This window comes from Zosterops lateralis (genome assembly GCF_965231275.1).
Source record: "Zosterops lateralis genome assembly, chromosome: 1".
Classification (NCBI taxonomy): domain Eukaryota; kingdom Metazoa; phylum Chordata; class Aves; order Passeriformes; family Zosteropidae; genus Zosterops; species Zosterops lateralis.
In genome coordinates this window covers 20,316,645-20,329,851 of record NC_139762.1, presented here as the reverse complement: position 1 = coordinate 20,329,851, position 13,207 = coordinate 20,316,645, and the positions used below count along the sequence as shown (strand labels likewise).

The 13,207-nt window shown below is 35.7% G+C and overlaps 1 protein-coding gene across 2 annotated transcripts in view; it reads left to right on the top strand.

The window, feature by feature from the left end:
- PLXDC2 (plexin domain containing 2) overlaps window positions 1–13,207 on the top strand; it is a 250,408-nt gene that overhangs the window by 199,502 nt on the left and 37,699 nt on the right. For both annotated transcript variants that reach the window (XM_083861238.1, XM_083861239.1), the window contains exons 8-9: window positions 675–770; window positions 1,703–1,784. In XM_083861238.1, the coding sequence (XP_083717364.1) occupies window positions 675–770; window positions 1,703–1,784 (178 nt within the window). The remainder of the gene's footprint in view (window positions 1–674; window positions 771–1,702; window positions 1,785–13,207) is intronic.

Below are 13,207 nucleotides of genomic sequence, written 5' to 3'. Positions count from 1 at the left end.
AGTAATATGTGATTTTTTCATGTTTATCTTGTGCTTGGGTCTTACAGTTGCTTGTGAGTTCAAAGCTCTTAAGAACAGTACATTGACTATATTGAATTTTTGCTTTGAGAAACTCAGGTGCAGTCAGGCTGTGTAAAGATTATGCATAACAGCTGTTTAGGAAGATTGTCTTCTTTAATATAATGTTATAATATGAAAATATATTCACTTAGATGTGAGCCATCTTGTAGCTAGCAAGTTTGATTAAACAATAAAATCAGTTTTGTTTGCACATCTGACAAACTGAGCAAATAAAGCATTTTTCTCAAGTCTGTTGGCTGAGAAAAATGTCTTAGGAAAGCAAGCATTTGAAATACACCCTAAAAAGTCTGACAGTATACTCTCTAGAATTTCTGCCTAAATCAATGACTAAGATGCATACTCAGCATTTTCATAATTCTTTGCCAGGAGAAGAACTACCTTTTCTGTCAGCTCTGAGGGCTTCTCCACTGAAAAATTCTCTATCTGTCTTTACGCGTTATTTTGTGATATTCAAAGTTAAAAATATATTCTTGAGAAAAAATGTTGCCATATGTGCACCTAAGGAACAGTGTGCATTCATTACATCCATTATTTTTCACAATCTAAAGACTGCAAAATAAGAAAATACAATTTCTTTTTTTCTTTCTTATTAGATGTCCGCAGAAGAACAATTTATGAATACCACAGGGTGGAGCTACAGATGTCAAAAATTACCAATCTCTCAGCTGTCGAAATGATACCTCTTCCAAGTAAGTAAAACATTACATAAGCAGGAGCCAGATCTAGAAAGCATCTATCTCCCTCTCCCTCCCAGCAACACATACACAATTTCAAATATTTTGTTTTATCTGTGGACTTGGAATCATAAACAGACTCATTTATCCTCTCCTAGATTCCCATATGGATGATGCATTATCCAGTTCATCCTCATGTATCTCAAGTTAGTTTATAGGTATATAGCTCCCAGTAGGTTTTGAATGAAATTTGTGCCAAATCATTTTTTCAGAAGAATGATTATATTGCCTTTAAATATGTTTCGTTAAGAAAAAAAAGAAAACAAACAGTTTTCATGCTTGCAATGCAAACATCAATTCTTCTGTGTGCTGGGCATCACATCACAAAGACATATCCCCAAACAAATGGCTCCAAATATTTTGCAGTTCATCTGCTTCTTTTTTCCAAGGTAAAAATAAATTGCTTAGAAATCTTGGGGTTTAAAATGCCAGCTGTACTAAAAAAGAGTAAAAAGAGTAGAAATATCTGTTTTGTTTTGTTGTTTTTTTTTTAATCCAGTTATAGTTCTTGCACATTATTTTATGTCTTATTACCTACTTATGTCTGAATGTTAGCAACACCAAAGAACAGTGAAGCCAGGGCAGAAAGAGATTTAAGGAAATACTTAATTTTGAACAAAAAGATAAAAATTTAGGAATGAAGCTGAGTGAACAGATGTGGAAGTACAATTACAAATAGAATACAAATGGAATAACGCAGATGAAATGTACTTTTGTGTACGCAATTGGGCAAAGCATTGTAATAGGCTGAGTTTGGGGTCTTGTTTTAATCTGTGTGAACCTGCTGACTTCCTAAATATATATTATCAGAAGATGTATTCTTTTGTGCTTTTTATGTGAAATATATATGAGACTAATGTAATAATCTATGTTTATCTACATCCCAGCTTGTCTCCAGTTTACCAGCTGTGGTCCCTGTGTCACTGCCCAGATTGGCTTCAACTGCAGCTGGTGCAGTAAACTCCAAAGGTAGAAAAAAATTTTTTTTTTTTTTTTTTTTTTTTTTTTTTTTTTTTTTTTTTTTTGAGGAGGGGGGTATGGAGGTGTTCTCAAAGGCTATCCAAAGCCATTGCCTACAGGTTATTCAGCATTAAAGTTGTTATATTTGGGTTTATATATATGCATTCACATTAACTTGAATCTCAAGTGTGATCATCAGCAAGACTTTGTCACATTTCACTTCAACAATTAGACAAAAATAGTCAAAACAGTTGACTTGGGAGTTAAGCTTTTGTTCTTATTTCTTCAGTCATACTTTAAAATCCTTTTGAGGTAGAAAAAGAAAAATAGATCATAATAAAAATCATATTTTCTCCCTCCATCATTGGCTTCATCAAAAATAATTTAACCCCATGGAGATGCAAGGTGTTAATGTAACTGTAAGAACTTCCTTGTTAACAGTAGGGAGACCAACATATCCAAACAGTCAGAGTACTTTCCTTTTTAACCTGTCATTACACTTAGGGTCTCCTCAGCTTCCCAGGGACACACGGACAGGGGCACATGGACAGGGACAGTCAAATGCATGGCAGGAGTGATTTAGACCATGGAGCAGCTTAAGCACAGCCAGAAAAATGGAAACTCTGTAACTGCAGCTTTCCAAAAAGTTTTTCGCTCGCTGATCTTCACTGACCTTCATGACGAATTTAATTCCAGTTCTCTGAAACAAAATGAAGTATCATAATGGATATTTATTGTTACTGTGCTCCTCAGCTCTAGTGATTAGGCTTAGAAATACTTTGTATGAAATGGATGTATACTGAAACAAGAAAAAGTAATTAACATTCTAAAATAGTGCAATATTTTGACATCATGTTGAGGAACTGGTAAATAGCTGAAGAACACAGCACAGAATTAGGAAATTGGGGTAATTTTTTATGTTTTCTTAGGCTGCAACTCCTGTAGTCACTCACTTAAAATGTAACTCTGTTCCCCATTTTTCTTGCAAAAAACCTTTTTAGTGGAATTAGAACTGAGGCAAACCAAGTAATAGAAAACACACCAAATATATTCCAGAGTAATAATACTTCTAGAAGACTGTTCCAAGCAAGCATAAACAGTTCCTGCTTGCCTTAGCCAACTCCTTGCTTTCAGCATTGTTTCATTCTCCTTCCATCAATAGATGCTGTAGCACCAACTTTATGTTGGCTTTGTTTGAGCAAGGCCTGTTCCTTTGTGGCCAGTGTTCTCATTTTTGTTTGGATAAACTCAATTATATGAATTTATTATATGATTTTATTATGTGAGTGAAGAACAGGCAGATCTTCAGATTCTTCTTGTTTCTCTGCAGTTTCTGAACACCTGAGTTTCCTGAGTTCTGAAATTGCTGAAAAATCTGTTTTGCTCACTGAGGCACAAATTCACTGTGGAGAATTAATTTTATCCTCCACCTCGACAGGAGCAGAACCAGGCGTATAACCACATTGTATTTCTTTCTGCTCATTTAGGAGCATTTGTTGCTGTCCTCTCACAACTGGCATGGTGTAATTTACTGCTGAAAAATACACAGTCTGAATACATCTATGTCTATTCAATTAAAGTTTGAATGAAGAAAGCCTTGCTTTTTGTTTTCCATGTGGAGATCAAAGATGAGCCTACTGTGAGGTAGTCCTGCACTGTTTTCTAAAACCAGCTGTCTCCACTCTGCAGCATGTTTGTGCTTTTGACAAGGTGCAGCAGGTAGACTGAGTAGTTTTTTATTGCTATTAATTAGGCCATTACTGACAGTAGTGAGACTGTCACTTCATGCAGGGTTTTTTGGACATTGTTTGATTACCAGCAAAGGTAACAGGAAACGATTCCTTAGAAAAACAATAGATACTGGAAGGAAAACTAAGAATATGTTTCTACATGGGAATTTCAGTAGTTTAAAAAAAAGTCGTACCATAAAATTTTTATCTATGGAGAAGAACAGTATTCATTCAGGTGTTAGCAAATAGAGAATTGTGTATAGAGTCAAAAAATAGCTCAGAATGGAAAAGGTATCTGGACTAACCTCCCACTCAAAGCAGCCCCAGCTATGAGATCAGACCAGTTGTTTCATGGTCCAGTCCCCAGAACACCTTATACAGGATTTTACACCTACTCTGTTAGCTTGCTGTTTCCTCTGGACACATGGCTTTGGTGGATGTCTGCTTCAGGCCTCGTTGTCTTTCTTGGCTACTCTTCTCCAGTTTCTGAAATGAGCAATTTCAACTATTTCATCTCTATGGAGAAAGACATCTGAAATCATAAATGGTTAAATATTTTGCAAAAAGAGACAACTTGCTTTCAAAAAATGTGAAAACCGAAGATATATGTGGTTACACTGTAGGATTATTGTGATGAGGAATCATTCTGTCTCAGCTTTGAAAATTTTCTACCAGTTCTGCATACTCTCTCTGGACTTCTACTCTAGTGCCTCTCTTCTTTTACCTTGTTCTTTCTCAGCATGTATATTCATTTTCAAGAGATACAAAATAAAAAAGTCTTATTCCATTCTCAGTGGCAATGTCTGGTTCAAAGGAGAGTGCTCAGAATCATTTGCTTTGGTATCACATTGTGGTTATGTTCCCCTCAAAAATAAATTTGCTGTGTTATAACACTCTTTTGCATGTGATGAAGAAGCATTTTCTCAACAAGAAAATCTAATAATGTGGTTAAAAATCATGAAAGTTGGAAAGTTGTTAATTCCTACCTCACAGTCCTTCAATTTTTTTCTGTATGTCACTGCTCTTCACTCACCAGCCTTGTAAATCAATGGAGACTTTTATCTCCTGCTACGATATAAATTGCTCTGCTGCAGTAGGATAAAATCAAGGTCAAAGCATTCCATGAAGTATTAACTTAGACTTAGAAATGCCTAGAGGACAAAGAAATTAATATTTACAGTCCACTTTCAAATTTGTTCCTATAGGGCTTTTGGAAGTAGGAGGAATGCTTAGGAGTAATGCCTGAGTAATGCTTCTTAGTTGCAAATCTGACTGGACACACTGGTCCAAGAGATGAGGAACCAGAACTGCCTCTCTTGTCTGTAGGCAACTCCCAGAGTGGGGAAGCCAATTAGCCTTTCTTGCAAAAGCCTGTAGATGGCTTTGAACTGACAGTGACAGGTTTTCAATGTCTCAATAATCTCCCTGCTGACCTACCATTCAGGTTTCTGCAGAGGAAGAATGCCTGTTTGCTGCTGAGGGCACTGATAGGTAATGAGGGTCAGATAGGCCTGAAACACACAGAGATGTTCTTTCCGTGGCGTCACAGTTGTACTTTGGTGCTCTAAAGTGAGATATTCTCAAGCAGAAAGACTTCCGTGTAGGTAACAAGCCTACAGGCATCCATTGGGAAACACAACCTTTTTTCTCAGGAACTTATTACCCCATTTGGCCAGAGAAACATTACTACCAGGAACACCATCTTGCATACCATTTTTTGCCTTGCATTAGATTTAATCCACATTTTGAGTCATTCACACAGCAAAGTACAGTTTTGAGAGGAAAAAAATACCCAAAACTTTATGTAAAACCTTTAACTGCACAAGGAAATTGATGAGTGAGACCATTGCAGAAAAACTTTATTCTTTCATGTGGACAATCTGTGTTGGAATGAAAACAGCTTTATCCTACAGCAGTAGGTTGTTTCCTACCTGTAACTTCAGTCCAGCTGCTGTGCAAGCTCTGCAGTTCTTGGAGAGACAGGTTCATTTTGGATGTGATTGAGGGTCAAATCCTCTATTCCTGCACTCTCTACAAGCTTAAATCACCATTAGTTCTTTCATAAGGGTCATCAAACTATCCACTCTGAAATCCATTATGATGTGTCACACAACTTTATCATGGCTGAAGTAAAGGCACATCATTTTCTTTTGACTTTAGCAGATGGAGGATCTACCTAGGAGCTGATTTCTTTTGGAACTACATATATTTCATAACTGTTTCAGAAGTAAAACTCTTCAAAAGGAGATTAACTATAAATGTGTAAGATGAGATGGTATTCTAACTTTCTTCAACACAAGTATCTATGTCTATAAAATGCCTGAAACACTTTAGCACCTGTCCCATGGCGGTCTCCAGTGGCTGAAATGTGGATCATTTTCCCTTCATTATCTCTGACTTCCTGACATGTAAAAATTGGGAGAATTCATAAGTGTTAGAGTTGCTTATATCATCTTCTTGTGCATCTGAAAATGTTTATATGCTCTAGGCACTTGGTATAGCCTGCACATTAAGAGATGTCATTTTCTAGGAAGATTTTTGGAAGCTTTAAGGCCACCGTGCTATTACTTTATAGTTGCAGTTTATTAAACTTGCTTGCATATACTGAAATAGTGAGTTCCCTTGAAAATATTTGAAGTTGATTGTCCAATAAATAAAGATTCCCTAGATATTGATGTTTTTATTTTGATAAATTTCAGGAAAGCCTCAGATTTGGGCAGTGAAATGAAACTGATATTTCAGTGTGTTCAGAAATAAGCAGACAAAGAGCACATTCTTGCAATCTGTGCATGCTGGAGACTCAGGCTATGAATGTCTCATGCTTCACTTTATCAGTACAGGATAAAAGCATCTCCCAGTACCTGCACCATCATCACTCCAACACTGATGGTAGGGGACTGGAGTGCTGTAGTACTAAGGGCAGGATCTATAAACAGTTTAGATGATAGCTTTACTCAGCTGTCACTGTTGGTACATATATTCAAATTTTTAATGTTCAAAACTGTCTGCCATATACCAAGGGCACCCAAAACCCTAACATCTGAACCCACAAGGATGCTTTGCTGGCAGACTCACTTAGGTTTTCAAGGGAAGTTACACAGAATAGGAGAGCAGTACTAAAAACAGCTTTTTACCAAATTCTGGATTTAAGTATCCAGGACCAGAAAATCTCTAAGGGTCCAACACTGTACAAGAAAGAATCTTCAGATGAGTCTAAGCAGGGCTCAGCACTGAAATCCCCCATGGGAGCCATGTGAAGCTTCTCTACTCAGTAAGGGTGACACTGCCTTGACACAAATTCTGTGAGTGATCAGAGAACCCCCAGAGGCACAGGAGATAAGTGAACATTGATCCACTGAGAACAAGGCACCCCTGGAGAATGGCCCATTAGATGTGGAGGCATGTAAGCCTGAGCACTGAAACTTCCTTGCATGTCTCCAGCTCAGACTAGCTCCACTCTCCACAGTCACTGGCTGCCTGGAGACTCAGGATTAACTTCTGGCACTGCTCTCCAGGCAGCCCTGCTCGGGACTTGCCAGGATCTGAAAAGAAGTGAGATTTTGCACTCTTATCCTTCAGAGTCTCTATTTTCCAGAGTATGCATTGAATAATGAGGTTAGAAATCATACCAGTTTATGGTATTGACCCAATAGAGTGCAGACCCCTGGTTTGAAAAGTGCCCTGAAAGAGACTTTTCAAAGTACAAATTCCAGGACTTTTTGAGTGCAGTGATGAGCCAGGACATTCCATGCACTTTAGAGAGTCATACTGCCCTTGTGTGTATGCACAGCTCCCAAAGCTTCTTATACTCTTAAAGCAATCCTGAGCTAAAAAAATGAAAGAATCCCATTTGTGGTGCATTTTACTTCAATGCTTAATCCCGTGTGCCAACAATAGCACCAGTTGTGTAAATGAACAGGTTATAGCTGGGGCTTATGGAATGTGTTCTGAGCAAAGGAAAAATCAGAAATGTGTCTGGGAATAGTAGCAGTAATGTGATTTAAGGCGTGATACTTCTAATCTTTTATTATGATAATCACTATTCCCATCTAAGCAGGTAATAAAGAAACAAGTTGTTTTGGATTCCATGCTGATTAGCTGGAAGGCAGGGAAGGGAGACTATTTAGGCACCCGCATTTTTTAAGAAAACACGTTACAGTTGAAATAAGGAGTGACAGTTTCCCCATAGTGCCCTTATGGTAACTGAGGTTTAAAAATTCCTATTACTTGTCTTCGGAACTTCTGAATAATTTTGAAATGTCTTGTTTGTTCTTCTTCCTTTAGAAGGAAATTGGAAACATGTTTAGTTAACTTTCAATTGTGAATTTATGTCTGGAAATTTTTATTATCAGGTAGAAGAAAAGGATTATGTTTTTTGTTTGTTGGTCTGTATATCCCAATTGACAACAACTGTTTTTATTTTAAAAAGTGTTGACTCAAATATTGTAGTATTTATAACAGTCTTATGTAACTTTAAATATTTATATTTCATAGTTCCATTTCAAATTAAAAGATGGGAGAAAGACTGGCTGATTTATACTCAGGCTGTCTTTATCCAAACACTATTTAGCTGACAGTAGTGTGCTGTTATTATAAAATTGATCACAGTATCTTAGCCACTGAAATACAAACAAACAAACAAACAAAAAAGCATTTCTATGGATTAAGTAAACCACCAGAGGGAGCATATATAATCCAATCAATGTAATAGTTTCACATACAAATTACAAGCAAAATCTCATTCTAGATGCTTTTGAAGAGCTAGAGGTTTAAAATATAGTGTATTCTGTTAAATATATTCTATTCTATCAATGTGTCTGACTTCATGACTTTGCTGGTCATACCCCTGCTTCAGACAAAGCAAAAAAAGGTGCCCAAATTCTAGATGTTTGTATGCCACTACATCTGGAGGGGTTTTTAATGAAAATGTAGCTGAGTCCTAACACTCAGGTCTTAACAATCAGATTGTTGAATTAGGTCACATTTACGCTGTGATAAATGAAAAGTAATGGCAGTACTTTTTTTCTAACCTGTATACAATTTTCCTATTATGAAGCAATCATTTGGCAGACCTGGGAATCAGAAAGTATGGCCTCAGAGTTTGCTCTAAAATGCAACATATTTTTCTTTTATTTTAAAAGTTCTTTTGGGACAGCAATTGATCTTTTTAATCAAGTACAACAAATGTATCAAGAATTAATGTGTAAATTTGTCAGCCCTGATACATGACTGATAGGAACAATATAATAAGTAGATCTATATTTTATTGAACAGAAAATTGCTCCACACTCAACTTTTTCAAATACTTTCCAAGGTGCTTGCTCTTAATTTGACAAGCTAATTTGCCCTCATGCACTGCAAGAAACTGGTAGGAAATTAGCATTCAATAATTAAGACTTTTGTGTGCATGGCAAGCCTGATGGGACTAAAGCAAGAAAAGACAGTGGCACCAAAGTGTTTAATGAACAAAGCATTTTCTCAAATCAGAATGAGCTCAGTGATGGTATTGTTGGATGAAAAAAGCCTCACAAGATTATAGTAATAGATATTCTCAAGTGGGATGGCAGTTCTGTTTAGAAAAGAGCAATAGCTTCAGTGACCCTGTAGGTACACTTAAAAATAATGGTAAAGATGTACATATCAGTAAAATATACATAACAGTACACTGGAAAGTACTGATAAGGAACATAGATGATCCTGAGATCACAATATGTTTTTATTGAAAGTTAGCCTGCAGCCAGAGGAATTTGCAATTCACTGAGAATCTCACATGGATAAATAGCAGATTACTAGCCTTTCTATGTTTTTTTAAGTTGGTGAAATTTGATAGTAGCTGGAGTCAGTTGAATTATTGTGGATTTTCTGTAATTTCCTCAAGCCCAAATTGTCTGGAATAATTCCTGTGATTAATATTAAGAAACCTAAAAAGCTCAGTCTCTGAGCAGAAACCCAGTGATCATGCACTAGCTCTCAGGGGTTTAGTACAAGTTAGTGCAAGACCAGACCATTCATCCCCCAAGTTTCTTTTTCTCCCCATTTTTCTGCAGTGTACTCATTGATGTTCTCAGCAGCTCCATAAAATTATCCTGATCCTAACATTAATAGATGTAATATCTAACCAAGCAAATTTGAATCCTGCTTTAATACAGGAAATAGCCAGTTTTCTTGCAGCTGCAGCATTAGTCGCACATATGCATACCATGCTTTGTTTTCCTAAATAACTCAGAACAGCATGAGGACAACAGTTATGTTCATAACTGATGCAGATTTTTAAGAAGTTCCAGGCTGGGTTATAAAACTTCAAATTATTTCTAGAAGAGGAGCAGAAGATTGCTACAATTCTCTTTTAGTCTGAAATCCTAATATTTCTGGTAAAATATTTTCTATTAAATATTTTAATAGAAAAATTAAACCTGGACCTGAAGATGGGGAAGCATTTTGAAGATTCTTAAGCTAGATGTAAACATAATGATTCATTTAAGACACCTCGCTCACACTATTAATATTCTACATACCTGTTTCTTAAAATAACATTTGCCTTTCAAAATTTGAGATTGTTTTCACTAACTAGAGGTTCACAGTAACATCCTTTGCCAGAGTCGTTGCTGTGTCTTCTGGAGCTTAGAGACTATTCATTATCCACTGTGGAGGTTTCTGTGATATCCAAATTTGCAACACATCTCAGATATCTATGTCTTCATAGATATCACAATTAATATGGAAATGACCAGTGCCTTGACTGTTCTAAGACTTTCGTGTAAACTCTGTCTCATGTACTGTCTATTACCAGATATATGACATTCCTAAGGTGTTTTTTTACTAAATGCAGGAAGTACTTATCAAAGATACAGAGGAGAGTTAAGCACTTAAATCTCATTGAGATGAGGGATAGAAGACTGTTATATATACCTGTTATAGGTACTTTGAGTAATACTTAATTTTGCTGATTTATTTGGAAAGATGACAACATCTGTATTTCATTAACATGTTTAAATTCGCAGATGCACCTAAGACACCATAATGACAAAACACTAGAAAGAGAGGTACTAGTACAATTATTTTCTGTAGAAATTTCAGCTACAATTCTTTTAAACACTATTTATTCTTCATTTATTGCATTAGAACAATAAGACAAAGCCCACCTCAGTCTTTGATGAACCATTTATATCTAGAACTGCGATTTCTGTGCCAGTCATAAATCTTTCAAATCACAAGAGAGCTTAGTACAGGCTTAATTCCTCATTGTTTGTTTATCTTGAGTGTGATAGCCATTCCAGTGTGTATTGCCATGCTCTATTAGAGAGGCATTTACTCTGGGATTAAACTTTTGGGGTTTTTCTGACAGAACTATGCCACATTCTGTCACATTGCAGCCCAAAATTCTTTTCAGTTTGCTTCCATTTTCATCTGTTCATTTCTTACATTAGTAGCTAAGTTTGAATTCAAACAAATTCCTATTTGATTGCAGAAAGGTGGCATTCATCTATGAAGGGGTTCCACAGATGCCTTATGATGCAATTTATACACATCCTAGATATTTTAAGAAACTTGATTCACACTTCTAGTCATCATTTTGTGTGTGATATGCTCTCTCTCTCTTTTGTGGAATCCTACACAAGACATAGACTCTCTGATTCCCAAATAAATGCCTCAAAGGTTCATCTACCATAACTATTGCACTTGAATTGTATAATACAAAGAATTCAAGGGACATTCAAATTCAAATTTCAAATAAAGCAAACTTTTCTGATAACAAGACACTTAGCAACACGATTGAATAAATTTGTTAGTATAGTAATATTCAAAATATGCAAATAATATGTAATATGTGAAATGTGAAATACAGGTAGATGATGAACAGATAAATACAGAACACAAATGAGAAAAAATAGAAAAACTAAGTTTGTTACTTAGATACAGGACTGCTTAAAAACACTGAGAGAGAGGTTACGGCATCAGGCAAATACTGTACCTGCTTTACCTGCTTTCAGAGAAAGAGCTTCAAGAAGGTTTTGACATTTCAGTTAGGAACCACTGATGTATGAACCCATGTTCAAAGAATACAGTCAGGGTCACAAACTTCTCATTGGTTGTCTCACTATAATTTATTGTACCAAAAAACAATGAGATAACATCATGTCTACAGCATCGTTTCTACTCTACTTAGGTTATCTTCTCGACACTCAGGCTTTCTTCCATTTTTTGTTGTGAATAAAGTCCCAAATTATATCTTTTTCACACCTCTGAAATTTGCTACATTTGTCTCTCTGTTGACAATCATGTATAGTTCTTTATACTGTTTTGTGCTAGCTACTATCCCTGTGCTACTGAGTCAGAAGTGAGCTGACTGTCTTCCACTAATGAAAACAGTGGATTCTAAAAGAGTTCATGGTCACTGCTCTATGGCAGGATATATGTTTTGACTTTGAACATATTAGAACTTCAAAGTTCTAATATGAAAGTTAAAGGGGGAAAAAAACCAACATAAGTAGGTTCTTAGTTTCTCAAGACCTGTTAGGCCCCACAACAGCAGTTTCTGAGCCAAATAATATATATTTGAAACTAATGAAACTAATGAAAGTAATTCGTTTTTCTAGTCCTGAATGAATTTGTAATCAAAAAAAGCTAGGATAGTACTGTAACAGGATATTTCCATTACCCGTCACTGCTCATTTTGCAATGCTTTTATGCATTGCTGTGCATAGAGCAGAGTTACTGCTGTTTTGCACTATATCTTATCTCCTGTTCCAATGAATGGCCTGAAATAAATCAACTGTACTGCTTACAATAGATGAAAAAATTGGACATTTTCTTCTGTCCCAAAAATGATGTATTAGAAAATGCACAAATTTGGCCAACCCAAGTTTTATGACTTTAGGATGATTTTTCACGTAAGTTCAGTTACAGAAAAGGTTTATAAATGGTTAAGTAAAAAATAATGGTTGTGCAGTTGGTTCATTCTGTCTCATAGACCTTCTCAGAAGAATAATTTAGTGAAGAACAAGGTACTAGATTTCTTTCCTGTCATGTCTGAGATGAACTTAATTTGTAGTTCCAAACTCCTTCCTTGATTACCAGAGAATGGTATGTTCCAAAAAATTACTTGCTGGGAACATTTTATCAAATATTTGAATGTTCATGAGACTATATTTCAGAAGCCAGATACCACCTACCCATTGTGGCCTAAATTGTTGGCCTAGATAATAATTTTCTCAACTGGTCCCCTTCTTTCCTTATTCCAAGTGTTAAAAAAAAAAAGAAAAAAAAAAAAGAAAAAAAAAAGAAAAAAAAAAAAAAAAAAAGAAAAAAAAAAAAAGTGAAACAACAGAAACTGAGAACAAAGAATTTCAGGAATGTCAAAACTCAGCACACATCTATGGAAACAGGCAGCCCAGATTATCACACCTGACTCTATGACAATTTTTAGTATGAATGTTAGTCTCTTTTTTTTGGAAGCGTTAGGGTTTTTTTCCTCTCATATAAATATCCAACTCACTGCATTACTATGGAGAAATCTATCTTCTACCAGTTTTTATATGATCATTCTTAATTTCCTTTGTTCTCATTACAGTAGAAATAAATAAAACAAGGATAAATAAATAAAATAAGTCAAGTGATTTTAATGGCATCAACCAAAATTATTTAATGGAAAATTTTTGCACTTTATCAAATTTTCTTTTTCTTATGTTTCATTGAAACGTA